General features: G+C 37.5%; 3 protein-coding genes across 3 annotated transcripts; 2 read left to right on the top strand and 1 right to left on the bottom strand.

Moving 5' to 3' along the window:
• The first annotated feature begins 1,349 nt into the window (after nucleotides 1-1,349).
• Nucleotides 1,350-3,265, top strand: LOC104087821 (syntaxin-112-like). The gene is made up of 3 exons (XM_009592386.2): nucleotides 1,350-1,456; nucleotides 1,792-2,270; nucleotides 2,708-3,265. The coding sequence occupies exons 2-3, from the start codon at nucleotides 1,806-1,808 to the stop codon at nucleotides 3,263-3,265; spliced, it is 1,023 nt and encodes a 340-aa protein (XP_009590681.1). The 5' UTR covers nucleotides 1,350-1,456; nucleotides 1,792-1,805.
• Nucleotides 3,266-3,955: 690 nt separating this feature from the next.
• Nucleotides 3,956-6,707, bottom strand: LOC104087819 (laccase-11-like). The gene is made up of 6 exons (XM_009592381.4): nucleotides 6,555-6,707; nucleotides 6,086-6,237; nucleotides 5,741-5,985; nucleotides 5,492-5,620; nucleotides 4,409-5,332; nucleotides 3,956-4,318 (listed from the first exon to the last, which is right to left on the bottom strand). The coding sequence occupies exons 1-6, from the start codon at nucleotides 6,651-6,653 to the stop codon at nucleotides 4,188-4,190; spliced, it is 1,680 nt and encodes a 559-aa protein (XP_009590676.1). The 5' UTR covers nucleotides 6,654-6,707; the 3' UTR covers nucleotides 3,956-4,187.
• Nucleotides 6,708-11,506: 4,799 nt separating this feature from the next.
• LOC104087818 (tubby-like F-box protein 5) lies at nucleotides 11,507-14,436 on the top strand. Its single transcript, XM_009592380.4, has 5 exons — nucleotides 11,507-11,682; nucleotides 12,567-12,942; nucleotides 13,045-13,132; nucleotides 13,400-13,529; nucleotides 13,653-14,436. Exons 2-5 carry the CDS (start codon nucleotides 12,595-12,597, stop codon nucleotides 14,320-14,322), a joined length of 1,236 nt encoding a protein of 411 aa, XP_009590675.1. The 5' UTR covers nucleotides 11,507-11,682; nucleotides 12,567-12,594; the 3' UTR covers nucleotides 14,323-14,436.
• Nucleotides 14,437-27,070: the final 12,634 nt, after the last annotated feature.

The following is a 27,070-nucleotide window of genomic DNA, read 5'->3' as shown; positions in this document are numbered from 1 at the left end:
CCCCATTATCATCTATTTGCTTTTTGGGAAGAGGATTGGGGATTGAACTATAGTAATTGGATCTTGGTGGGCTTAACAAGCCTGTAATATGAGTTTTTTTTTAACCATGTAGTATCTTGCAATTAACTTGATTATCCACTAGGGGTAAAGCGCTTCCTACCCAAAGATTCTTTATTCCTAGGGCTCAAACCTGAGACCTCTAGTTAAAAAGTCCTAGATCATGGTCATCTCGTCGGACTCCTATTTGGTTACTTGATCTTTGATTATACCCCAACCAATGAAGTTTTCACTTATTTTAACTACATTAGAGCTGAGAAATTAATAGTTTATCATGTGCAAATGGAACTGAGTTGTTACTTCACGTCTCACTTTATTTTGGAGGTAAACTACAATAAATTTAAAGAGATAGTTCAATAATTAAGCTGGCGTTTGGACATGGATTTGGTTGAAATTTGAAAAAGAATATTTGAAGTTGTATTGAAAAATAAATTTTGGAAGTTGAAGTTGTGTTTGGACATACATTTTATTTGAAAAACAAATTGAAGTTTTGTGAGTGGAAGGAAAAAATTTCCCAAGAAAACTGTCCTATATCATTTTTTGGTAACTTGAAATTTTTTTTATCAAAATATTTTCATATTCCATGAGCAAACAATGTTTTAATTTTTTTTTTTTGGAAAAAAAATAACAAAAATCTATGACCAACGGGAGCTAAGAGACCATGATTCTAATAGTAGTGTCATTAGATTGAATCAAAGTGATACCACTATTATTCAGTTGCACATTTTTTATTCTCTACTAAGTATGTGAAAACAAAAACAAAAAGGAAAAAGAATTTATGTACAGAAAAGCAGTAATAGTAATAAAAATACACCAATACACCTATAATGTTTATAGGCATCAAACGTGTCATGTTAGAATGTTAACTTTTGGTCCTATGTTGGGTAGAATTCTTTGATGATATCAAGATTTAATAGAACTTCGAGTTTTACATAAATTAAACTTTTACAATATTAGATTGAAACGAGTCCTAAGGAAAGAAGACTGAGCATAATATATAGTTGATCTTTACATACTTGAGATTTAAACTTTTATTATTGTTGTTATTATAAATGTGTCATGCATAATTGATAATACTTCAATTTAAGGGTGGCCATAATCCATCGCAACTTTGATCTAAATATTTTTCTTCATATAAATAAGCTGAATCCTTGATTAAAGGAAAAACAAAATAAGAAGAACGAAATCCCATATTTTGATTCTCTCTCACCTTTTTTCCTAACGGTTCTTGATTCATTTAACCGCAACGGACTCAAGCGGATTCTAGAGTATCAAACTTTTAAATATTTAAAACTCCAATTTGACCCTCCTAAATCCTTCAATTCCCTCTCCAAACAGTTTGAACAACAAGAAGCAGAGAAACAAAAAGACGGCCATTTTCTTCAATTTCCAATTGCAGGTTTCTTTAATTCCTTGTTTTCAAGACACCAAATATTTTTCATTTTTCTTTAGCCCCCGTTACTGGTGAATTATAATATGATAACAATCTGCGATCTTCAAGAAAAGTTTGGTGCATTAAAATTTTCATTTTAGGCAGAGTTCAATCCTCCATATTTCCATTTTCTGATGTTCACGTACGAGTTAAAATTCTATATATGCATTGACTTGTGTAAAAATTAGTACTACCTGTCATTCTATGATAAAATTTAATGATGTTGCAACTTGCAAAATAAAATCCTTCGATTATACTTCCATTATTATGGACTGAATGTAGGTGGTTCTTCACTTTTTCAGAAAGTGCAGTGAAAATGAACGATCTCATGACAAAGTCGTTCTTAAATTATACGGAATTGAAAAAACAGGTCAACTTTGATCTTGAAGCAGAGAGGGATTTGGAGAAAGGACAATTACAACTCAGTCCCACAGATGAAAACAATCTGTCCCAATTTTTTCTTGAAGTGCAGGCAATAAAGGATGACATTGAAGAGATTACTAATCTCTTAATTGATCTTCAAAACCTGAATGAAGAAACAAAGACCTCTCATAGTTCTAAAGTTCTTCGCGGGCTAAGGGATAGAATGGACTCAGATATGGTTGCTGTTTTGAAGAAAGCCAAGATTGTCAAGGCAAAACTTGAAGCACTTGAAAAATTAAATGTGGCAAGTCGCAAATTATCAGTGGCGTATGCTGAAGGAACTGCAGTTGATCGTACAAGAATCGCCATGACTAATGGATTGAGATTCAAGCTTAGGCAAATCATGAATGATTTTCAGGTAGAGTTTTTTTAAATGAGTGCTCTGGGTCATATTAGGGCGAGTCAAAATAATAAACGGGTTGTCAAAACTTTCTTTGAGTCAAATGAGCTGGGTTAAGATAGGCCAATAATGGGACATAACCAATTCCCAACATGACATAATCTTCCCTTTTTTAGTTTGCGTTTTTTCAAAACAATATGAAAACTAATGCATTTTTCTTAGATTATTAGTTTAAGTTCTTCCAAAGTTACATAATTTCCTATCTCCAAATTTGATTTTATATGTTTGGATTTGAGTTGCATTTTGACCCGCGGGTTACACTTGTTTTGACCCCATAGTTTGATGAGTCATTTCGCTTTGGATCAAGTAAATAAAGGAGTCATGACCAACCTGTTTAAACTTAGGCGGATTGGGCAATTACTAAAGATGAGTTTTTTGCCTCATTTATTTTTCAGGTTTTGAGGGAGAGAATCATGTTGGATTACAAAGAGTGTCTCAGAAGAAGGTATTATAATGCAACAGGTCAGGTGCCAACTGAAGAAATGATTGAGAAGATGGTTTCAGGAGGAAATGTTAAAGTTGAAGTATTTGAAGAAAGGACAGAACTGAATCTTGAGAACCAAGAAAGATATGAGGCAGTAATGAACATTCAGAGAAGTTTGGACAAGCTTCATCAAGTGTTTCTTGATATGGCTGTTCTTGTCGAGGCACAAGGTGAAAATATCGATGATATTGAGCATAATATGGCTGCTGCTAGAAGCTTTGTAAGTGGAGGAACTAACAGTCTTTTCTATGCTAAGCAGATGAAGAAAAAGGGAAAGATGTGGATATGTTGGATATTGGCTGTGGGATTGATTATCTTGCTGGTTTGCTTAGTTTCAATATACAGTAGTACTATAGAATTACTTAGAAATTCTTTATGTCTATTTCATCTTATAATGAATGAGAAAATGGAGCTAGCTATGCATTTTTCTTCTCTACATTTTACGTCTACTTTTTTATCCTTCGTCTAGTAACTTGAAAGTATTTCATTGATAATTGCTTTAAATAGTGTAAGAGATTAAGACTACTGGAATCCATGTCTTGTTGGATATATGATTATCTAACTTCTTTTTCCCTCTATGCTTTTTATGCTTTTAGTTGTTCATTTGAAGAAATTACTACAGTAAACTCCTATCTGGAATCCAGGAATAACTAACAGATTTCAGTAATATAATTAACAACCCAAAAATTGAAATGGCTTTTAAGAATTCTCAAGGATACTTGGATTTCAAATGTCATTTTTTGAAGAAAATAATTCTATTTGATAAGAAGCTACTCTAGGATGTTGGTTTAGTTAAGTGACACTTTCTGGAGATACTTTTCGTTTTTCTTCTTCAAGTGTTTTCTTGGGTTGGAAAGGGGAGTCTGACTTCTAAATCCTACTTCATTGATGATTGTTCAAGAATTCACATACTAATGGTAGGTGCAAATTCCATATCTAAAGGCAGGTTGTGGTTTTAATATGTAGTTTGAGCTGAAAGCAATTGGTTCAGTTGAACCCGATCCGCTTCTAATTAATGGTAAGGTCAACTCCACTCATTCAGTTTTCCTTAGGCTGTAGGAAACTTGCTGCTATACAACTATTCAAGTTTCCACTAGTTGATTAGTCCCCTGCGTATAAAGCAATTTAACTCAGATCATTCCAGTTCAAGAATAGATGATAGAAGAAAGCAGGCAAGTTCAATGAAAGCAATTGTTACAACCCTTCCTTCAAACGAATACACTTTAATTACTTGACAGAAATTCCCTTTCTTAGTTAGGAAATTTCCTAAACAAATCTCAAATGTGCATGATACTCAAAGCTGCCTCACTCATTTGTTGCATTATGAGGGATAATAACAAACCGTAAACGTGAAATGAAATCAATCTGCAAATGAAGAATGCGTTGTTAAATTAGCATTGAGGAAGATCCTTCGGTGGAGGCAGAATATTATGATTTGATCCTGGTCCATCTTCCACCACAAATGCTGTTTTAAGTCCCCAGCCAGTGTGCAACTCCAAATGACAGTGGAAAAACCAAACCCCTTCATTAAAAGAAAATTGCAACTACATGTCAGAAGGCATTAGGAAAGTTGAAACGATGACAACCTTAAACTTAGTAGAAAATTTGGTACCTGGATTATCAGCTCTGAACCGGATAGCAGTCCAACCACCAGTTGGAACACCTACAGTATTTCTCTCAGGAGGATCGATCAAGTTGTATTTTGCTGGATCTTTCTTCGGATCAAAGTTCCCAATGCCAGTTCCAACGACAAAGAAATTATAACCATGGAGATGGAAAGGATGTGATTCTACAGTTAACAAGTTGGTATCTTGGATTACTAACTCTACAGTAGAATTGAAGGAAACTTTACTAAGTCTTGTGCCTTGAGTTGTCTTGAGGTTGGCGGTAAGAGGAGCCCCCGTGTAATTGAAAGGAGTTGGTGGCTTGTCGGGAAAATCAGTAGTGTACACACCCTTAATATTGAAGTAATGAGCTTGAAGAAGTGCAGTTTGTGGCATGACAAAGGAGATGTTGTTTAGAGAAGCAGTTAACCGAGTTCCATTTAAACAAGTGGGACAAGCATTGATTCCTAGGCCAATGGTGTAGAAGAGATTTCGATCAACTTTTAGTGGAACATTTGCTGGATACTTTGGAGAATTTAGGCTCCTGAGCTTGTTGTCATAGCTCAATGCAAATTCTGTGTCATTAGGAGCAGGCAAATCAGGAAGTTTGGGGATAACGGTTTCTGAGACGCCCTTGTACTGGAATATAGCAGTGGCGGTTTTGTTGTCTACGGAGATAGGAGCGTCCATAAAAGGCCTGGCGGCCATGAAATATCTTCCTGGAATCTGGTTGGCGCGAACCAAAACATTTGTTGTCTGTCCTGGTGCTATCAGAATGGCCTCTGTGGAAAATGGTTTTGTGTAGACTGCATCGATTTCCACCACCGTTAAGGTATGATTTGCAACACTAAAAAAGAGCTCATCATTGAGAGCAGCGTTGATAATTCTCAACAGGTAAGTTTTTCCTTTTTCAACTTCCATGGCATAGGTATCTGAGAAAGAAATTCCAGCACCAGCAATTGAACATGAAACAATAATACTATTAATAATAAAAATTGTTTAGTAAAGTAAACTAAAAACCATATATAGCACATTGGAATCAAACAGACAATTTGATAGACTGAAGGCATTGTCAATCTCTTTATTCTTACATTTCTCAGAACATGGAAAAAGTGGCCCTGGCTTTCCATTGATTGTATGAGCATCAGACATATTAGGAGGTAAACCTAATGCATTTCCTTGATTCTCCACTTGTTCAACATCCGCATTCCACCATTCTCCTGCAGCATAATGAACAAAAACAGTGCCACTTGATTTATCCTTTAGCAGAGGAAAACTTTGAAAATAAAGTGCATTTCAAGGCTTGAACTTTTATGTATATTTACGATACGAAGACTCACCTAGCACAATTACTTCTTCCCTATCTGGTTGAGGGAAAGGGAAGGGAGTTCCTTGTTGTGGCAGTATCACAATTGCGCCATATACTGTTGCCCTTAGCCAAAGAATATGCGCATGCCACCACAAGGTACCTCTTTGTCCTGTTACATTAAAGTCATACACATAGCTATTTCCTGTCTTGATAGGGCACTGAGTTATGTAAGCCGGTCCATCTGCCCAACCATTACGATATTGTTTCAATCCGTGCCTGCAAGTATTTACATGTATATATGTTTGATTGAGAACCGGAAATATTAGACAGACTTTGAAGGGTTTTTGAAATCTTGATGTGAATTTAATATTCTTACCAGTGGATGGACATATTATATTGTGCATGGTTTGTAACATTGATTTGAACTCTATCCCCTTCTCTAACATATATGGTTGGCCCTGGAAATCTCCCATTAACTGTAACTATTGGCTTTGCATGGCACAATCTGCTCACATTTGCCACTTGAATCTGCAAAACATAGAAAGTTGTCCATTATGAATAAAGCCTGACGTTGAGACGTAATATAGTTAAGTTACCAAAATATGCTCTCTCTACCATATAAACTTTTAGATGTGATGATCACACAATTCAACATAGTATCACTGTGTTTGACTCATGAAAATGAATCAGCGCACACGTGAGGAGGGGCGTGTAATACTATTAAGTAACTAAAGCGTGCTCGCTCTAACAACTTAAGTTTTTAGTTGAGATGGTCACACAATTCAACATGAGATAAATTTTAGCTGACAATCAAGGAAAGAAGTTGTTTGATCGGAGACACTAACATCGAATTGGTACTTCTTTATGGCAGCCTCAGCAGGTAGACAAAGAAATGCAAAGACAATGAAGCCTAGAAGTGGAAAGAAACTTGTTTGGTTTGCCATTGGCTAGAAACTCTAAGACAACTGTTTGAATGGATAATGCATTGATGTAAGTGAGAAAGGCATGTTTATATAAGTGAAAATAGCAGAAAAGGCAAAGGCAATGTGTGATTTTCAGTTTGTTGAAGGCATAGGAGGTTGTAACAGAGATTAGGTAGAAAGGGAATTCAATGGGGGCAGTATACTGCAGAACTTGTAAGCAAAATACTGAAAGAGACATTTTATAAGGCATTGTAGAGGCTAAAATCAAAGGCCAAGCTACTCTAAGCTAAGAAGAAAAAAGAGATGAGAGATATGTAAGACCAACCAAATCCCAGCAGAGCATGAACTTTACCGTTAAGTCAAAGAAACAAAGTAATTTTGCCTAGTTTGTAGTCTCACTGCACAGAGATGCATGTTAAAGAGAACAAATAAGGAATATTTGTCCAACTCTACAGTTTTACTTTATGCAAATATTAGCTGTTTCTTTGTCACCTTTGCACTTGAGCATGAAAATATTCACAAGGCATTTTGATAATTAAGATTATCAGAAACTTTTAGTGAATCTTGGATCATTTAACGGATCATATTCTGACCCGAGTCAAACTTCATGTACTAGTTAATAGTTATGCAGAGATTGTTTAATAATGTGAGAATTGTTATAAGGTGAATAATAACGTAGGATAATTCCTATGCGGAAGTTGCTTACTATAAAGGCTTTTTATTTTAATCTTTATTTACCCTTATCCAAATATATTGCTAACAGACTCCCACATAACTTTTGCAGATATGCAGATTTTAATAAGGCCAACGAAATGTTGAATTAAGTAATTATGTTGTTGTACAACTAATTACCATATGTTGGGGTTATTTTTGTTTATACGGTAAAACAAACAACCCTACAGTGTATAACAAGTTATGTAAAAGATGGATTGACTTCTAAGATTTTCTTGCTTTTCTCCTCTCTGAACTCTTGGTCTTATATTTGCTTAGGGAAACCTTAGATCTCACTTACTAATATTCTTTTTTAAGGTATTCCTCTTGCAGAGTTGGAGTGAACAAGAGTGCTATGTTATCAACTTCAACTTCCACTGTGTTACTGTAAAACAATAGGAGTAATTTATAAAGCTAATTAAAGCACTCCAATGTTAATATGTACGGCCGCTAAACATTATAGATTTTACGCCTTCAAAGTTAGTGTCAGTTGCCTTATCCATCAAACCTGATAAGTTATACTGAGTTTTGATGATTTGTCAAATTTCGTAGAAAAACTAGATAGGAACCTGATACAATCAGTTCCCTTGTGCTCATTACAATATACCTTGTTGTCTGGTTTAATTCTCAAGGAAAACAGATAAGGGAATTGCAAAGGGAACAGATAAAATCAGGTCTTCACGTCGTCGCGTAAACCAACTTTACAACTGTTAAAGCTGTTGCATTGTACTTGCAACAGTACAGCAGCACAACTTGCTAGAAACCGGAAATGCCTTTGTAACTACTCTCATGATCTCACATAAATAAACAACATGTTACAAGGTTTTGACCTAACACTTGTAAATACAAAAACATATATTCTCTCAAGTGTGCAACCGCCTCTATTCCCTCAGGTGCATTGAAGAACAAAGCTGCTACAAAACAAAGGACCAGATCCTAGCATTGAATATGTCTTGTGTCCTTTAGTTTGTTGTATCTTTGTCTTTTGTTATTTACTAGTAATTCCTACACAACTTTTTAGAAGCATTTAGTAGGACATCATTTAAACTATTATTGCTTTTGGTTGTTTGACTAGAGTTAGTCAAGTGTGTGACTTTGTAATAGAGTTATTGCAAAGAGCTTACAATAGAGTCATTGTAAGAAGTGAAAGATTAGGAGTTTAACTCCTTGCAATATGTTGTAATATGAAGTTTGCTAAGTTAGTGAAGTTGAAACCGTACTAGGGTAGGTCGTGATTTTTAATCTCGTGAGCTGAGAGTTTTCCACGTAGATATTGTGTGTTATTTATTTACTACTATTTGTTGTGGAACTGATAGAGAACCTGATTCTCTATATAGTTTGGTGGACTCTTAGTTACTATCAAAACCGTATTAAGTTGCTATTTTTAATCTATAAACAATGGAGGGGAAAATGTTTATTAATTGATTATTGTAAAGTGATAAATTTGATAAAAAGACGTATACTATGCTTTTATTGCTTTTTATATACGCATCGAGTGCAATAATCTATCTTTTGAATAATCTAACTAATTAGTCTCAATTAAATAATTTTTGTTTTGATAGACACTATGAGAAATATGGAGAAACAATTGATAAAAAAGGGGTTTTATCAAATGCCTTAACAAATAAAATACATATTTTATAGTTATGTGCATTGAAAACCGCTTAATTTACTAAATTAAGGTAGTAATTATCCTTTTCAAAGAAATGAACTTCTAATGAATGTATAGAGAGTCCTTCAGAGGAATCCATATATATACCTGAAGGACTCTCTATACATTCATTAGAAGTTCATTTCTTTGAAAAGGATAATTACTACCTTAATTTTATATATATATATATATGTGTGTGTGTGTGTTCAATTTCACTATTTTTCACAAAAACTGGAAATTAATTATTCATAAAAACAGGTATTATCTACATGGAAAAGGAGATGGAGAAGTACCAATCTGTTTTCCACAATAATTATGTGAAAACAGTTTAAATATCATACTTCAGTCAATCTTTAGGATTTCTTTTAAAATTGAGACAATGTTTTTGTATCCTCTCTCCTTAAATAATATTTATATAAAATCTCAAAAATTATCAATTCTAAGAATTGTCGATAAGACATATTACCGCATTCAAACTTATCATCCCTGAACAAACATAAAGGATGCAATTTAATTGATCAATTCTCCAAATTTGAGAAAGGGATCATATAGATATGAATAAGAAAACAATATCATAAATTTTAAGCAATTATTATAATGAGAAAGGCATAAAGCTATTGAAACCAGGTCATGATGTTGCCATGTTATATGCTTACATACTCTATAATTATTAAGATCTTTTTCAAATACAAAATCTTATTAAGAATCTTTTTACCTTTTACCTTTTCCCCCTATGATAGTCAATATTTGTCCCTTTATTCCTCCCATTACAAGTCTTTTTAAAGTCTTCCATAAGATGTCTACAAAAGAAAAGGGTAAATTTATATTGAGACATAAATTGTCCCTCACTTAGTATAATTTATTAGGAAGCACTGAAATTCAAATTCCCATAATTATAGTGTTTTAATTTCTGGCTACTCATTGAGACACATGAATATCATATACGAAGATGAAAATAGAGATAAAATTAAGGGGCCACTAAATTCAAAAAAGATATTTATCTATACTTATTGTTTACGTAAAATTAGATAATTTAATTATAAAAATCACAAATCAAAATGTGAATACATATTCATTTACTTTGTAATAAGTTAAAATTCATATGCAAGAAATATATATGTCTTCATTTGCTTAACATAAATATATCGGCAATTGTCCAAATTTACCCATGTACTTTTAAAAATGGTCTAAGAATACCCCTCGTTATACTATTGGGTTATCTATACTCCTGCAGTCATATTTTGGGTTCAAATATACCCCTCATTTAAACGAAAGGACACGTCTCATCGTCATGTTGGCCAATTCTAAATATTTCCTTATTAATTAAAAAGACCCATTACCCATACCCGAAAATCAATTTTCTAAAGCAATTTTTTTTTGTAAAAACTAAAAAAAACTGATTTCTTTTTACTAAAAACTGAAAAAAACGAAAATATTTTTTTTCAGTTTTTGCAAAAAAACTGCTATAAAAAAACTGAAAAATATTTTCTAAAATAATGTTTTTGTAAAAACTGAAACAAAACTGAAAAGCAATTTTCTAAAGCAATTAAAAACTGGAAAAAATAATTTTTTAAAACTAAAAACTGGAATTTTTTTTTTTTTTTTCAGTTTTTACAAAAACATTGCTTTAGAGAATTGCTTTTCAGCTTTTGTTTTTAGTTTTTACAAAAACAATTGCTTTAGAAATTATTTTTTAGTTTTTTTTAAAGCAGTATTTTTCTAAAAACTGGAAAACATATTTTCAATTTTTTTTTTCAGTTTTTAATAAAAAAAAACATTCAGTTTTTTCCATTTTTTATAAAAACATTGCTTTAGAAAATTACTTTTCAATTTTTCTTTTTCAGTTTTTACAAAAATATTATTTTAGAAAATATTTTTTATTTTTTTAAAGCAATATTTTTGTAATAAACTGGAAAAAAAATATTTTCATTTTTTCAGTTTTTAGTAAAAACAAATTCAGTTTTTCCAGATTTTACAAAAAAAATTGCTTTAGAAAATTGATTTTCGGGTATAGGTAATTGATCTTTTTAATTAATTAGGAGATATTTAGAATTGGTTAACAGGACGATAACATGTGTCCTTCCGTTTAAATGAGGGGTATATTTGAACCCAAAGTATGAATACAGGGGTATAAATAATCCAATAGTATAACGAGAGGTATTATTAAACCATTTTCAAAAGTACATTGATATATTTGGACATTTGGAGTAAATATATTGATTTTTCAATGAGCTTGACCATTGACTAGTGATATCCATTTTCTTGGTTTAGCCAAGACCACGCGTAACGCATACTTTTTGGTACCACAGCTAATCGTAGCCAATAATTTCCCTATTACAAAAAAATAAATTAACCTTTTTCTCATTCCTAGAAGGCAGAAGCAGCAAGAACAAAAATAGAGTAGTATAATTGTGTGGATTAAAGTGAAGTACCTTAACTCCCTCAAAAATCGAAAATATTTGGTGGGTGGGGGTACGTACCTTGAAAGTTGAACATACGCTGCTGATAATACGCATATCTCGTTAAACTGTATCTATCACATTTGAGGACTGCTTGTGACACTTTTGGTGGCGGAGCAAACGGCGGTTTTGGTGGTGGTTCCGGCGATGTGGGAATGCCACAAAATAATGCATAGCTGATCCAGAGAAATAATGATCTGATTTCTTCTTCTTTGCACCAATTACTCAGGTTTTGCTCCTTTTCCTTATTATTGCTTTGCCAGCTCTAAAAATTGTTCCTTTTTGTCTCCTCGTTGCGCTCTGTTTTTCGTCAGATTTATCTTCTGGGGATCCCACTTTTTTTGTATTTTTGGGCTTCTTTTTTTAATTCATTGTTTATTGTTAAGGAAACTGGCATTTTTTTTTCTGGATTTGAATTAGGATTGTTGTCACAATTGTCGAACTGGGGTTACTTGATTCATAAAGTTTTGATTTTTATTCGTGGATTAAGCAAAAAATGGTGGAAATATTATAATGTTTTGATTTTTGTGCGTGTAACTGTTTCATTTTCCACAACCCCTACCCTAACGAGCAGGGGCAAAGATGGAGAAAAAATTGGGTTTAATTCTTCATTAAAAACATTGAGATAATCTCTTTTAATTAAACATAGAGGTTAAACCACATTGTAAGATCTGCTAGCTGAAGATATGTTATATGTAGCTAAAAAGGGGATTTTTTTTATTCTTTTGCACTTTTTCTTATAAAACTTGCGCGCCACTTTGGCTATACCGGGTTCTGCTACCTCCACCAGCACATGTGCTGAGTAATTCTGGCCACTGCTAAGATTTGAACTCTAGTTTTCACCCACTTCATTGACCACTAGGCCGCTCCTTTGGGTGCTATTCTTTTGCATAATTATTAGCTCGAGATAGATAAGGGAATGATAGCCTAGTTGTTAGGATTATGGTTGTGTTCCGAGCACCAAGGGAGCAAAGTGGGAAAGGTTACTTTTAGGTTCTGGGTAAGGGGTTTGGGGAGGCGAGGTTTATCATATCAAAAGAGTATTTAGTTGATGGTTATATACAGCAACTCCGCTGCTTTGTTGTACTAAATCTTTTTGCCACGCCACTGAAGGAGAGATTAGTTGATGTGATCAAAAGAAATGTCCTTCAAGAGCATTGTCCGTGAGCTGCGGGAGATGAAAGATGGGATAGGGAATATATCGAGGAGGGGAGTGGAAGGAAGGCACTGGCGCAACAGAACCCGGTCGCATATAGCCCCCGATGTGGCCCCTTTTGATCAAATTGAACAAGGGCAATGGGCAAATTTACCACCAGAGCTACTTCTGGATATAATCCGTAGGGTTGAAGAGAGTGAGACAACTTGGCCTGCTCGAACTGTGGTTGTCTTTTGTGCATCTGTTTGCAAGTCATGGAGGGGAGTTACAAAAGAGATTGTCAGGACTCCTGAGGAATGTGGTAAACTTACCTTTCCCATTTCGCTGAAGCAGGTAATTTATTCTTACTCTGTTCAATTAGCATCTTGTTCCTATTGTCAATGTCAAATAAAATTAAGAAAGTATCTCTTTCGTTTCTGTTCTGCTTTGAACCAGCCTGGTCCCCGTGAATCCCCAATCCATTGCTTTATCAAACGGGACAGAGATAACTCAGTTTATCGCCTCTACTTTGGCTTGACTCCATGTAAGTCGTATTCCTGTTCTTCTTTTCCTTTTGACACTGCATAATGAAATTGATATCCTCTTCAATGATTGTGTCCCTTGTTGCCAGCTTGAAGATATAACTTGTATATTTGATCGATAAATAGATTTTCATCTTGTAAACCTCCAAAATGCTAGTTTTTATGAATTACTTACACCTAGGTTGCTGGGTCCTTTGTGACACTGGTCTATAATTTTTCGTTGGATAATATTTGTACAAGTTACACATCTGAAATTTATTTCATGACAGCTGAGGACGAGAGTGATAAGCTATTGCTGGCTGCCAGAAGGATCAGGAGGGCAACAAGCACAGATTTTGTAATTTCATTGGTTGCAGATGATTTTTCTCGAGCGAGCAATACATACCTTGGGAAATTGAGGCAAGTTCTATCAAACTCCTAACTGTCTTCTCATCGCTTGTGCCTAACCACCTTTCCAAAGTACTTGTCGAAGTTGTTGTCCTTTCATTTTGTTAATAATAGTGTCCAAAACAATTTGAACAGGTCTAACTTTCTTGGGACCAAGTTCACCATATATGATAGCAAACCCCCAACTGATGCATCTATTCAAGAACATTGTCGACATAGTCGGAGATTCCGTGCAAAGCAGGTATCTCCAACAGTACCTGCTTGCAACTACAGTATCGCCACCATCTCCTATGAACTCAATGTTCTCCGTACAAGAGGACCTAGGAGAATGCATTGCGCTATGCATTCTATTCCTTTCTCTTCTATCCAAGAAGGAGGCACTGCTCCAACACCAACATCATTTCCACAGCCTTTTGGTGAGAAGCCATCTCCTCCATCAGTTTCAGATGCAAAGGAGCTAGCTAAAGATGTCAGCTCGGCTGGTATTTCAAGTTCAACTGCGTCGATGCCTCTCGGAGAGTCACTTGTGCTAAAAAACAAGGCCCCTAGATGGCATGAACAATTGCAGTGCTGGTGCCTAAATTTTAAAGGTCGTGTTACAGTGGCTTCTGTAAAAAACTTCCAGCTAGTGGCATCGGTAGATCCTTCTCACAATGTACCTGCTGAGGAACAAGAAAAAGTAATTTTACAGTTTGGAAAAATCGGAAAAGATATATTCACCATGGATTACCGCTACCCACTTTCTGCCTTTCAAGCCTTTGCAATCTGCTTGAGCAGCTTCGACACAAAACCAGCGTGTGAATGATTTCATGCAGATTGTATGCGGCAATTGTTGTTGTTCTTCTGTTGCTTCATAATGTTATGAATTGATGTTTTCTATTTACGGCCTTATTAATGAATTAGGATTTTTGTAGTGGAATATGCAGCTTTTCTAGCTTTACTACATAATTATGGAGCATCAAGCAGGGGCTAAATTAGCCAAAGAAATGGGATATAAAGAATTATAAGTGGTAACGGATTGCCTACTTGCTGTATCACCCTCTTAGGGTTATTATTAAAGATTGCAAATTCTTGCTTGAAGCCAACAAGGCAAATGTTGTACACATTTGGAGAAAGGCAAACAAATGTGCATACTTTCTGACAAGCAAATGTCAAGATCTGCTAGTCTGGGAAGGGGCGATCTAGGATACGGAGTTTTTCCTCTTGGCAGACTTAAACAATGTAGCTTATGAGAGATTTTAGTATTTCTGTTAGTATTTTCTAATGTACCAAGAAAATATGCAGCTTCTCTAACAGTAGTTGTTTAGATAGAAGCACTTGTTCTGTAAGTTCCTGTGTTAATATGTGTTTGCAAAGTGTATAATACCTTTTGAACTTTGTCATCCAGTTTACAAGTCATAACTAATTTTCTCTCCACTTAAGGTTTGTTTTATATGATTCTTGAACTGCTTGTTCTTTCTATGTAAGCTGCTTTTAAGAGCAGCATGTTGAGATGAGATTGCTTGTTCCTGCAATCCTATTGTTAGCTGCTGGATGTCCTGGTTTTTGGGGTTGAATGACAATTAATTATCACTATGCACGGATTGAATTACTTGCTAGAGGAGTATATTGCGTTGAGTTAGTTAATTTTTATTCACTGATTTTGTAAAAAATATACAATCAGGTATTGTAATCACTATAATAAACAGTAATTCGTGATCTGGTAAATAATAATTAACTTGTTCTTATAGGATAAACTATGAGGACAATGTGAACATTTTTTTTATATTGTTGCTATATATGACTTAAATTAAAATCCTATCTCGTTTACAACTAGGTTGTCATAGGTAACTATGCGTTTATGCCGAATGTCTAAATAGTTCATATTCCATTACTAGGCTCTCCTAGTTGCATTGCTAACTATGCCGGATGTCTGAATAGTTAATATTCGATTCTCTTATTCTCTAAGGTCATCACTCGTAAGCCTACTAATTACTAACATTAAACTTTTTGTTAATTATCATACTCTCTATATCGATGAGTTTAACTTCTATACAATGATAATATTTTACACTGTCAGGTCAACCAAAAGATATTCACGGTTAATTCTTCATAAAAATGAAATTTTTATTCTTGAAAATAAGGTAGCTAAAGATGATTAGTGTGAAACACCGTGATCGATATTATCGTGTGTTTAATTCGAGGAAGATCTGTCTTTTAGTCCTTTTATTTCAATTTTGATCCAATGAAGTTTAATTAAAAATATTTGACCTTCAACCAATCGAAATATGCAATTTCTGTTCCTTTACCGACATACTTATACAAATATAATAAATTTTCTGATGTTATAAAATAAAGACGGTAAAGTAAAGACAAGTATAGAGAGAAACTGATATATTATTCAAATTTCAAATTTATGTACATAATGAACTGAAATCTCCTCTATTTATAGAAGAAAGCAAGCTGCTGTGTAAGCTGCTACTGTACCAGATATAGATAATCTTCTACCGGGGTTAATGTTTATCTATAACGGAGTACCGAAAGGATAAGCTCATTGTACCAGATATAGATAATCTTCTACCGGGGTAATGTTTATCCATAACGGGGTACCGAAAGGATAAGCTTCTTCAGGAAGTTTATTTACAACGGAGTACTAAATAAACATCCATAATATAATATATTCATAACACTCCCCCTTAGATGTTCATTAAACGATAATGTGCCTCATTAAAACCTTACTATGAAAAACCTCGTGGGAAAAAAATCTCAGTGAAGGAAAAAGAGTACACATATTTAGTAATATGCATAACTAGTTGTCTCATTAAAAACCTTATAAGAAAAACCCTGTGAGAAAAACCTTAGTAAAGGAAAAAGAGTATAGTGCGTATTTTACTCCCCCTGATAAAACCTTGTTTCAAATATTTGAGTCTTCGCATTCCAATCATGTATACCATCTTCTCAAAAGTTGAAGTTGGCAAAGATTTAGTGAATAAATCTGCCGGATTGTCACTTGAATGGATTTGTTGTACATCAATGTCACCATTTTTCTGAAGATCATGTGTGTAGAATAATTTTGGTGAAACGTGCTTCGTTCTATCTCCTTTTATAAATTCTCCCTTTAATTGGGCTATGCATGCAACATTATCTTCGTATAAAATTGTGGATCTTTTATCACATTCCAAATCACATTTTCCTTGAATAAAATGAATCACTGATCTCAACCATACACATTCCCTACTTGCTTCATGGATAACTATTATCTCGAAATGATTTGAAGAAGTAGCAGCAATAGATTGTTTTGTGAAGTACCATGATATGACAGTACTTCCACATGTAAACACATACCCGATTTGAGATCAAGCTTTATGGGGATCGGATAAATAACATGCATCTACATAACCAATATGATTTGCACTATCTTTGTTAGCATTAGCAAGATACATAAGTACACCACTTGCACTAAGATAGAGTATTTCAGGACTAAGGAGTTCTTCATCCTCTTTTGGAGGTCAGAACGGATCCTTATTCACTTCAAGTGATCGAACACCCATTTGGTGTACTTAATGGGTGCGCTTTGTCCATGTAAAAACGTTTTAAGACCTTTTCTGTATAGACAGATTGATGGGTAAAGATCCCGTCTACTAAATATTCAATTTGCAGACTAAGACAAAGTTTTTCCCTTTTGGAGCTCTTCTGGAGTTCCGATGAGATTTATGTCATTAACATAAACAGCAAGTATAACAAACTCTGATGATGTTCTCTTTGTAAAGACACACGGACAAATGCCATCATTTATATAGCCTTCATTCATTAATTCAGTGAGGCGATTATATCACATGTGCCCTGATTGTTTTAAATCATACAATGATTTTTGTAATCTGATTGAGTACATTTCTCGAGACTTTGAATTATATGCTTCAAGCATTTTAAATCCTTCAGGGATCTTTATATAAATTTGATCAAATGAGTCATATAGGTTATGACTTGTATATAAATGGCATGACATCTTCAGGTGTCTGGACTATAGGTCTGATCCTCACAATCTTTTATAATATTATGCACTATATTGTATCAAATATATCATCGACGATTATTTTGTATCGGTTCGCAAGTTACATAACTTGTTGAGATCTTGTCACATTCTTTATTTTCAGGTTCCTGAACTTCTTCTGGAGTTTCATAAAATGTTATCTCGTGGGCTCTTCTAGAGCTCATTTCCTCCTCATTATGATCATTTGCTCCTATCCTTTTCAAGGATTGTTACCTTTGGAACCGATTGGTTTACTACGCTTCATGCGTGCAATAAACTTTATCCTTCAGGGACTTTAATTTTAATAGGAGCATTTGCAGCTGAAATATGATATTTAATTTTGGATCAGCAAATGCTTCTGGCATTTGACTTGAATTATGTTCTAAGTGAGGATCTTATTAATGATAATTCGATTTATATAGCATATTTTTCAGCTGTTTATTCCATCCCCCAAATGTTAGAAAAACTAACACATATCTCCAATCTTCTTTGGAAAACCTATCTTTGTGCATTGTGGTAGAGAAATTAATCATATACCACACATCAAAAGTTATTAGATAGTAAAATATTTGGTTTCTGATCCTAAACCAATTGTAAGGGGAGGACTTATCATATGTTGTTGGTCTGATGCATGCAAGTGCTGTTGTATGCAATTTAGAAAATTTTTGATCAACACATGAGGTTTTGTTCTCATAAGAAATAATTTAATCATTAATAGAAGGTATTCAATGCTAAACTAGCTTGGATATAAACCAACATCATCAAGATGAACTATCTTGATTGCATAATCTGAAAATTATGCTCTTAATTGAGAAAAGCAATTTGAAATGACAAACTGCAGGTTGACAATAAACACACATGTAACCATCTCATATATGCATTTATAAGTGGTTTACATGATAGGTGAATGTGCCCATATTCACCTTTTATATATTTCAGAATTCAGGGGTCTTAGTCCCAACTTTAGCTGGTGTAATCAATTTATGATGAGAATAAGCAACACAAGAGAATTCTTGAAGAATCTTCTAGTTCTTCAGTATATGCTTATCTGAATTCTCAAATAACTCATTTAAAAATGGCAAATGAAAACTTCAAGTTTATCATGGCATGTGCTATCTCTTAGTAAGCTTCTAGTTTACTATGGCATAAAATTTTACATTAGTAAACTTCTGATTTACTGTGGCTACTTTTGTATCAGCAAATTTCTGATTACTGTAGCTACATTTGCCTCAGTAAAACTTGTTGATTTACTGTGACTGCTTTTGCATTAATAAACTTCTGGTTTACTGTGATACATGATATAGTACAAATTAAATAATAAGGCGGGTAACTTCTCACATACATATTATTTTACCTCTATAATTGTGGAAACATGAAGATTTTCAATCTTCCGATTATTTGTAGTCTCAGTATGATGGTCATTCGTATCAGTAAACTTCTGGTTTATTATAACATATGTTTTGACCACAATCATATAATATGAATGACAAATTTACATGTAAGCTCTTCGGGAGCCTTTAGTTTATTGTCCACAATCAAATATTATTCAGGCACTACTTGTGTCATGTGTCTTCTAGACAAACAGTTAGCTCCACAGGAGCTTTTGATAAATTTTGTACTACCAAATATCTCTCAGACACTTCTGGTATAATGAGAGAAAATTTCTTCAAAATGACATAAATAAAATAAATATGACAGTAAACATCATTATCAAAGCATAACTTTTATTTATGTACAACAATTATATAATCATACTATCTACTATAAACAACAAAAATTTAAATATTTATATTTCTACAAATTCATCACCGATCACATGACTTGTTTCTCCTTTCAGGAGTACAAAGTAATCAGGTACATCCAAATGCATGAAGTCTAAATTATCTTCAGAAATAAAATTTGCTTCAATATTTTTCTCTGTCTTCTTCAGAGAGGCTTGATACAACTCAACCAGGTGCTTTGGCGTACGACATGTACGTGACCAGTACCCTTTTCCTCCACATCTATAGCATGCATTTTCAGCGTTTGCTGCTTGCACCGCTTCATGCTTTTGTTCCTTCCTTTTTTACTGCTGGTGGTGAGGAGGGTTCTTTGGTGTATTATTATTACCATGATTAGTGTTTCTTCCCCGACCACGACCATGACCACGACTAGGGCCACGTTCTCTTCCACGCTTAGCTTGGTGGAAGTTCGTCTCATTCACTTCAGGGAATGGACAAGAACCAGTAGGTCGGCTTTCATGGTTTTTCATTAATAGCCCATTATTATAACGACCCGGCCGGTCGTTTTGAGAATTAGAGCCCCGATCCCCTAATATCTGCTTTCCCCGCATTATTTCTGCTTTTGGAATTTGCCGGAGTGATTGGTTATGGAATTCGGGGAGTTTTGGGACACTTAGTCCCTAGTTGTGAGTCTAAGTCTTAGAAATTGGACCGTAGTGGGAACTGTATGAAGACGGATCCAGAATAGAATTCTATCGACTCTGTTAGCTCCGTTGAGTTATTTTGAGCTTAGGAGCACGTCCGAAATATGTTTTGGAGGTCTGTAGTAGATTTAGGCTTGAATTGGCGAAAGTTAATTTTTTTCAGCGATTTTGGCCGATAGTGGAAATTTTGATATCGAGCTCGGAATGGAATTCTGAAAGTGGTTGTAGGTTCGTAGTATCATTTTTGACCTGTGTGTAAAATTTGAGGTCATTCGGACTAGATTTGATGTGGTTCGGCATCGTTTGTAGAATTTGGAAAAAAATTCTAAATTCTTAGGCTTGAATCCGTGCTTAATTCATGATTTTGGTGTTGTTTGATGTGGTTTGAAGGCTCGACTAAGTTCGTATGGTGTTTTAAGATTGGTTGGTATGTTTGGTCGAGGTCTCGGGGGGCCTCGGGCATATTTAGGATGCTTAACGGAATGAATTTGGACTTAGGAAAAATCTGGTGCCTTTGCTGGTTCTGGTGTTTCGCACCTGCGGAAAGGAGGACGAAGGTGCGCGAGCCGCAGGTGCGGAGAGAGTGCGCAGATGCAGAACTGGTGGGGCTGGTGATGGAGCACAGGTGCGCAAGTTTGACCGCACCTGCGAGCCCACAGGTGGGAAGCATGGGCGCAGGTGCGGAGCCTGACTGCCTTAGTGAAATGCGCAGATGCGCCGATTTGGACCGCATGTGCGGTATCCGCAGGTGCGAGGAATTACCCGTAGATGTGGCCCCAGCCCGGATAAGTGACCTTAGCACCTGCGATGATTTTTTCTGCAGGTGCGTGACCGTAGATGCGGCCCCATGAGCGCAGGTGCGGAAATTGCTGGGTTGAAGAGGAAGATTCGAGGATTCATTCCTCATTTTTCACCAATTCGAATTTTAGCTTGGAAGAAAATGATTTTGCAAGGGTTTTGAAGAGGAAATCAGTGGGTAACAATTCTTAACTCTAATTCGTGTACATTTCATTAATCCAATATTATTTTCCTTGTCTATTTATGGAATTTGAGGGTAGAAGTTTGGAAATGGGGGGGAAAGGTTCCTCAATTGAAAATCTAAGATTTGAATGGGAATTTGACGTCGGATTTAGATGATTTTTGTTCGAGTGAACTCGTGAGTGAATGAGTGTTCATAATTTATAATTTTCTACCCGATTCCGAGATGTGGGCTCGGGGAGACTTCTTGGGCGTTTTTCCTAATTTCACGCTTTAGCTTCGAATTAATTAGTTAAATTAGTTACTTGTAGTTATATTTATATTATGCAATTAATTTGAATAGATTCGGGCCATTTGGAGTTGGATACTCGTGGCAAGAACGTGATATCGAGTTGATTTGAGCGGTTCGAGGTAAGTGGCTTGCCTAACTTTGTGTTGGGGACTTTCCCCTTAGGATGTTTGGTATTAATTGAGGTGTGGCCGCCGTGTACGTGAGGTGACGAGTACGTGCACTGGCTATTATTGCAAAAATCCCGTTTTTCCTTTCTAAATCATAAACTGTCTTTCCCTTATTAAATTGCACTAATACGTTTAATTGTTCAGCTTAGACTAGAGAAACATGCTTACATGTTTTAACTGCCTATCTGACATTCTGTGCGCCATGCTTAGTTAAGTCCCTACTTTCCTTATCTGTGTTCTGTATAAACTGTATAACTCGATGCCTTACCTGCCATTTCATCTTGCGTTGCATATTTAAATTGGGACTACAGACATATTCCGGGAGATCCCCTGTCTTGCATATTTATTTTGGGACTACGGACGTATTCCGGGAGATCTCCCAGCAATATATATTTACTTTGGGACTACAGACGTATTCCAGGAGATCCCTCAGCACTGCATATTTACTTTGGGACTACAGACGTATTCCGGGAGACCCCCCTGTACTGCATATTCATTCGAAACTACGGGACGGTATCCCGGGAGATTTTTCATTGTGTTTACCTTTTTCTGAGCCGAGGGCTCCCTTAACTGTTAAATTTTCGAGAATTTCTTTAACCGTGTTACCGTAAATTTTACTTATATCTTTTACTATTTAATTTATTATATTTACTCTGGTAGGGCCTTGACCTGACCTCGTCACTACTCGACCGAGGTTAGGCTTGACACTTACTGGGTACCATTGTAGTGTACTCATGCTATTCTCTACATATATTTTTCGTGTGCAGATCCAGGTGCACCTTATCAGCCGCACTATCAGTGAGCCGGGACAGTTTTGGAGACTTCAAGGTATATTTGCCACGTCCGCAGACCTCAGAGTCCCCTTCTACTCTTTCCCATGTCCATTATCTTCTGTATTTTTCCTTGTTAGACTCTGATGTATAGAGACACTAGATTTTTCCTTCTGTAGTTTGTGATTCACGATGTTCTGGATTTTGGAATTTATTGTGTATATTTGAATAGTTAGTTAAATTTATATTTTTATTTCATTATTCTGTAAAATATTAGGCTTACCTAGTTATAGAGACTAGGTTCCATCACGACGTCACACGGAGGGGAATTGAGTCGTGACAAGTTGGTTTCAGAGCTCTAGGTTCATAGGTGTCGTGAGTCACAAACCGGTTTACTAGAGTCTCGCGGATCGGTGCAGAGACGTCCGTACTTATCTTTGGGAGGCTAAGTAACTGTTAAGAACAATCATATTTCTTTGATCTCCTTGTCGTGCGAGTTATTGACATAAAAAATTCTATAATTCTATTCTAATCTTTCTTACATATGGTGAAGACCCGTACCGGGAGGACCGACGATCAGGCACCCGAGACCCCTGTCAAAGCTGTCAGAGGCCGGGGTCGGGGTAGAGGACGACCACGTGGTGCAGCTCGAGCACCTGCGAGAGCTACGTCAGAGGAGCCCCCAGTAGCTCCAGCTGGAGGGCCGGCACCAGAGATCCCTATTGCTACTCCAGCCCTCTAGAAGACTTTAGCTCAGTTCATGAGCATGTTCAGCACTCTGGCTCAGGCTGGACTATTTCCGATAGCTCCCGCTACATCTCAGGTCGGGGGAAGGGCACAGACTCCCGCAGCCCGCACTCCTAAGCAGAGAGTCCAGGTTGATCAGGCCACAGAGTATATTCCTATGCCCCCAGTGGCTCCGGTTCAGCATGAGACCAGGGTAGCTGCTTCTGAGGCAGAGCAACTCAGACTTGAGAGGTACAAGAAGTACCACCCACCTACTTTCAGCGGACTAGCTTCAGATGATGCTCTAGTTTTTCTTGAAGAGTGTCATCGTATTTTCCGCACTATGGGCATTGTGGAGACGAGTGGGGTTTCTTTCACCAATTTCCGGCTAAGGGGAGCGGCATATCAGTGGTGGTGTACCTATGAGCTGAGTAGTCTGGACGAGGCAGCCTCACTCACTTGGACTCAGTTTTCGGAGATGTTCTTGTGTGAGTATGTTCCTTAGAGCCTCAGGATGCTTGGCGCGTAGAGTATGAGCAGCTGCGTCAGGGTGCTATGATTGTGTCGGAGTATGCAGTTAGATTCAATGAGTTAGTTCGCCATGCACCGGCTCTAGTTTCTACAGTCAGAGAGAGGGTTCGTCGCTTCATTGAGGGACTTCACCCCAGTATTCGGACCAGTACGGCCAGGGAGTTGGACATGAACATCACTTATCAGCAGGCAGTAAGCATTGCCAGGAGAGTGGAGGGCATGTTCGCCCGGGACAAAGAGAAGAGGGAGGCCACAAGGTCTTGAGAGACTTGTCATTACTCAGGAGCTCGTACACCGGAAGCATGCTATGGTAGGGGTTTTGTGAGTTGCCCTGTTCATTCAGCTCTTCCTACAGCCAATGGTGTTCCAGCTCCTCTTATACCTTAGGAGCCCTATTATGCACTGCCAGTATCCAGTGTGCCTCCTGCTCGAGGTGCTATTACCGGCCAGTCCAGCAGGCAAGGTCCGAGTTAGTCTCAGTTGCCGCGTCCTCCGAGAGGTTATTTTGAGTGTGGTGACACTCATCACATGGTTAGAGATTGCCCCAGAGCCAGGAAGGGTGCACCTTCACAGACTTATCAGCCTCCACGTGCTCCATCGGGTCCTCCGGCCATTCTTTCAGCCCCAGCTGCCACCCCATCTCCTCAGCTAGCTCGAGGTGGAGGTCGGGGAGGTTGAGGTCGCCCTAGAGGGAGAGTTTAGGCCAGGTACTATGCCCTTCCAACCCGTTCAGAGGCCGTTGCTTCAAATTCAGTCATCACAGGTATCGTCCCAGTCTGTCATAGGGATGCATCAGTATTATTTGACCCAGGCTCTACATATTCATATGTGTCTTCTTATTTTGCTCCACATTTGGGGATATCTTGGGATTCTTTGATTTTCCTTGTTTATGTATCTACTCCCGTGGGAGATTCTCTTGTTGTGGACCGCGTATATCGGTCGTGTTTGATTGCTCTTAGTGGTTTTAAGACCAAAGCTGATTTTTTTTATTACTCAGTATGGTAGATTTCGATGTTATCTTGGGCATGGACTGGTTGTCACCCCATTATGCTATTCTTGATTGTCACGCTAAAACCGTGACGCTGGCTATGCCAGGCTTGCCGAGATTAGAGTGGAGAGGTACCTTAGAGTATACTCCCCGCATGGTCATTTCATTTCTTAAGGCTCAGCGAATGGTTAAGAAGGGGTGTGATGCGTATTTGGCCTATGTGAGAGATGTCAGTATTGATACCCCAACAGTTGAGTCAGTTCCAGTAGTGAGGAATTTCCCTGATGTGTTTCCAGCTGATCTTCCGGGTATGTCGCCCGATAGAGATATTGATTTCGGCATTGATTTGTTGCCGGGCACTCAGCCCATATCTATTCCTCCTTATCGTATGGCTCCTCCTGAGTTGAAGGAGTTGCTTGATAAGGGTTTCATCAGGCCCAGTGTATCACCTTGGGGTGCTCCGATCTTATTTGTGAAGAAGAAGGATGGTTCTATACGTATGTGTATTGATTATCGGTAGTTGAACAAGGTTACAGTGAAGAACAGGTATCCTTTGCCTCACATTGATGATTTATTTGATCAGTTACAGGGTGCCAGGGTATTTTCCAAGATTGACTTGCATTTTGGCTATCATTAGTTGAAGATTCGGGAGACGGACGTCTCGAAAACTGCTTTCAGGACCAGATATGGTCACTATGAGTTTCTTGTCATGTCATTTGGGCTGACCAATGCCCCAGCAACCTTTATGCATTTGATGCACCGTGTGTTCTGGCCTTATCTTGATTCCTTCGTCATTTTATTTATTGACGACATCCTGGTATATTCCCGGTCTCGGGAAGGTCATGAGCAGCACCGAGGACCGTGCTTCAGACTTTGAGGGAGAAGAGGTTATATGCAAAATTTTCTAAGTGTTAATTCTGGCTTGATTCAGTGGCATTCTTGGGCCACATTGTGTCTTGTGATGGGATCAAGGTAGATCCGAAGAAGGTGGAGGCAGTGCAGAGTTGGCCTAGACCGTCATCAGTTACGGAGATCCGCAGTTTCCTTGGTTTGGCGGGGTATTACCGTCGCTTTGTGGAGGGATTTTCATCCATTGCAGCACCTATGACCTGGCTGACCTAGAAGGATGCTCCGTTTGGGTGGACTGAGGAGTGTGAGGAGAGCTTTCAGAAGCTCAAGACAGCCTTGACTACAACCCCGGTATTAGTATTGCCTACAGGTTTGGGGTCCTACACTGTCTATTGTGATGCCTCGAGGATTGGCCTTGGAGCAGTATTGATGCAGGACGGTAGGGTGATTGCCTACGCGTCTAGACAGGTGAAGGTGCATGAGAAGAATTATCCGGTCCATGATCTCGAGTTAGTAGCTATTGTTCACGCCCTGAAGATCTAGCGTCATTATTTGTACGGTGTTACTTGTGAGATCTACACTGATCACCGGAGTTTGCAGCACTTGCTTAGGCAGAAGGGCCTTAATTTGCGTCAGCGGAGGTGGTTGGAGCTACTTAAAGACTATGATATCACTATATTGTACCACCCAGGGAAGGCCAATGTAGTGGCCGATGCCTTAAGTCGCCGGGCAGAGAGTTTGGCATATCTTCCGGCAGCTGAGAGGCCCTTATCCTTGGATGTTCAGGCCTTAACCAGCCAATTCGTGAGATTGGATATTTCATAGCCTAGCCGGGTATTAGCTTGTGTGGTTGCTCGGTCTTCTCTTTATGACCATATCAGGGAGCGCCGGTATGATGATCCTCATATTCTAGTTCTTCAAGACAGGGTTCGGCGAGGTGATGTCAGAGATGTGACTATTGGTGATGACTGTGTGATGAGGATGCAGAGCCGAATCTGTGTGCCCAATGTAGATGTGCTTCGGGAGTTGATTCTCGGGGAGGCCCACAGCTCGCGATACTCCATTCATCCCGTTACCGCAAAGATGTACCAGGATTTGAGACAACACTACTGGTAGAGGAGGATGAAGAAGGATATAGTTGGGTTTGTGTCCAAGTGTCTCAACTGTCAGCAGGTCAAATATGAGTACCAAAGGCTGGGTGGATTACTTCAGAGGTTAGAGATCCCAAAGTTGAAGTGGAAGCGGATCACCATGGACTTTTTAGTTGGACTTCCACGGACTTTGAGAAAGTTCGATGCTATTTGGGTGATCATGGATCGGCTGACCAAGTCAGCTCATTTTATTCCAGTGTTCACCACTTATTCTTCTGAGAGGTTGGCTGAGATTTATATCAAAGAGATTGTCCGCCTTCATGGTATCCCAGTATCCATCATTTCAGACAGAGGTGCATAGTTCACATCACGATTTTGGAGAGCCGTACAAAAGGAGTTGGGTACTAGGGTGGAGCTGAGCACAGCCTTTCACCCACAGACGGACGGGCAGTCCGAGTGCATGATTCAGATTCTTGAGGATATGCTCTGTGCTTGTGTGATGGAGTTCGGAGGGTCATGAGACCAATACTTTCCACTTACAAAGTTTGCTTACAACAACAGTTACCAGTCCAGCATTCAGATGGCACCGTATGAGGCTTTGTATGGTAGGCGGTGTCGGTCTCCAGTAGGATGGTTTGAGCTGGGCGAGGCCCGATTGTTGGGTACAGATTTGGTCCAGGATGCCATGGATAAGGTGAAGGTGATTCAGGAGAGACTTCGCATAGCC

This window comes from Nicotiana tomentosiformis, chromosome 2 (genome assembly GCF_000390325.3).
Source record: "Nicotiana tomentosiformis chromosome 2, ASM39032v3, whole genome shotgun sequence".
Lineage (NCBI taxonomy): Eukaryota > Viridiplantae > Streptophyta > Magnoliopsida > Solanales > Solanaceae > Nicotiana > Nicotiana tomentosiformis.
The sequence above is the reverse complement of the archived record's forward strand: the minus strand, read 5'-3'. Positions and strand labels throughout refer to the sequence as shown.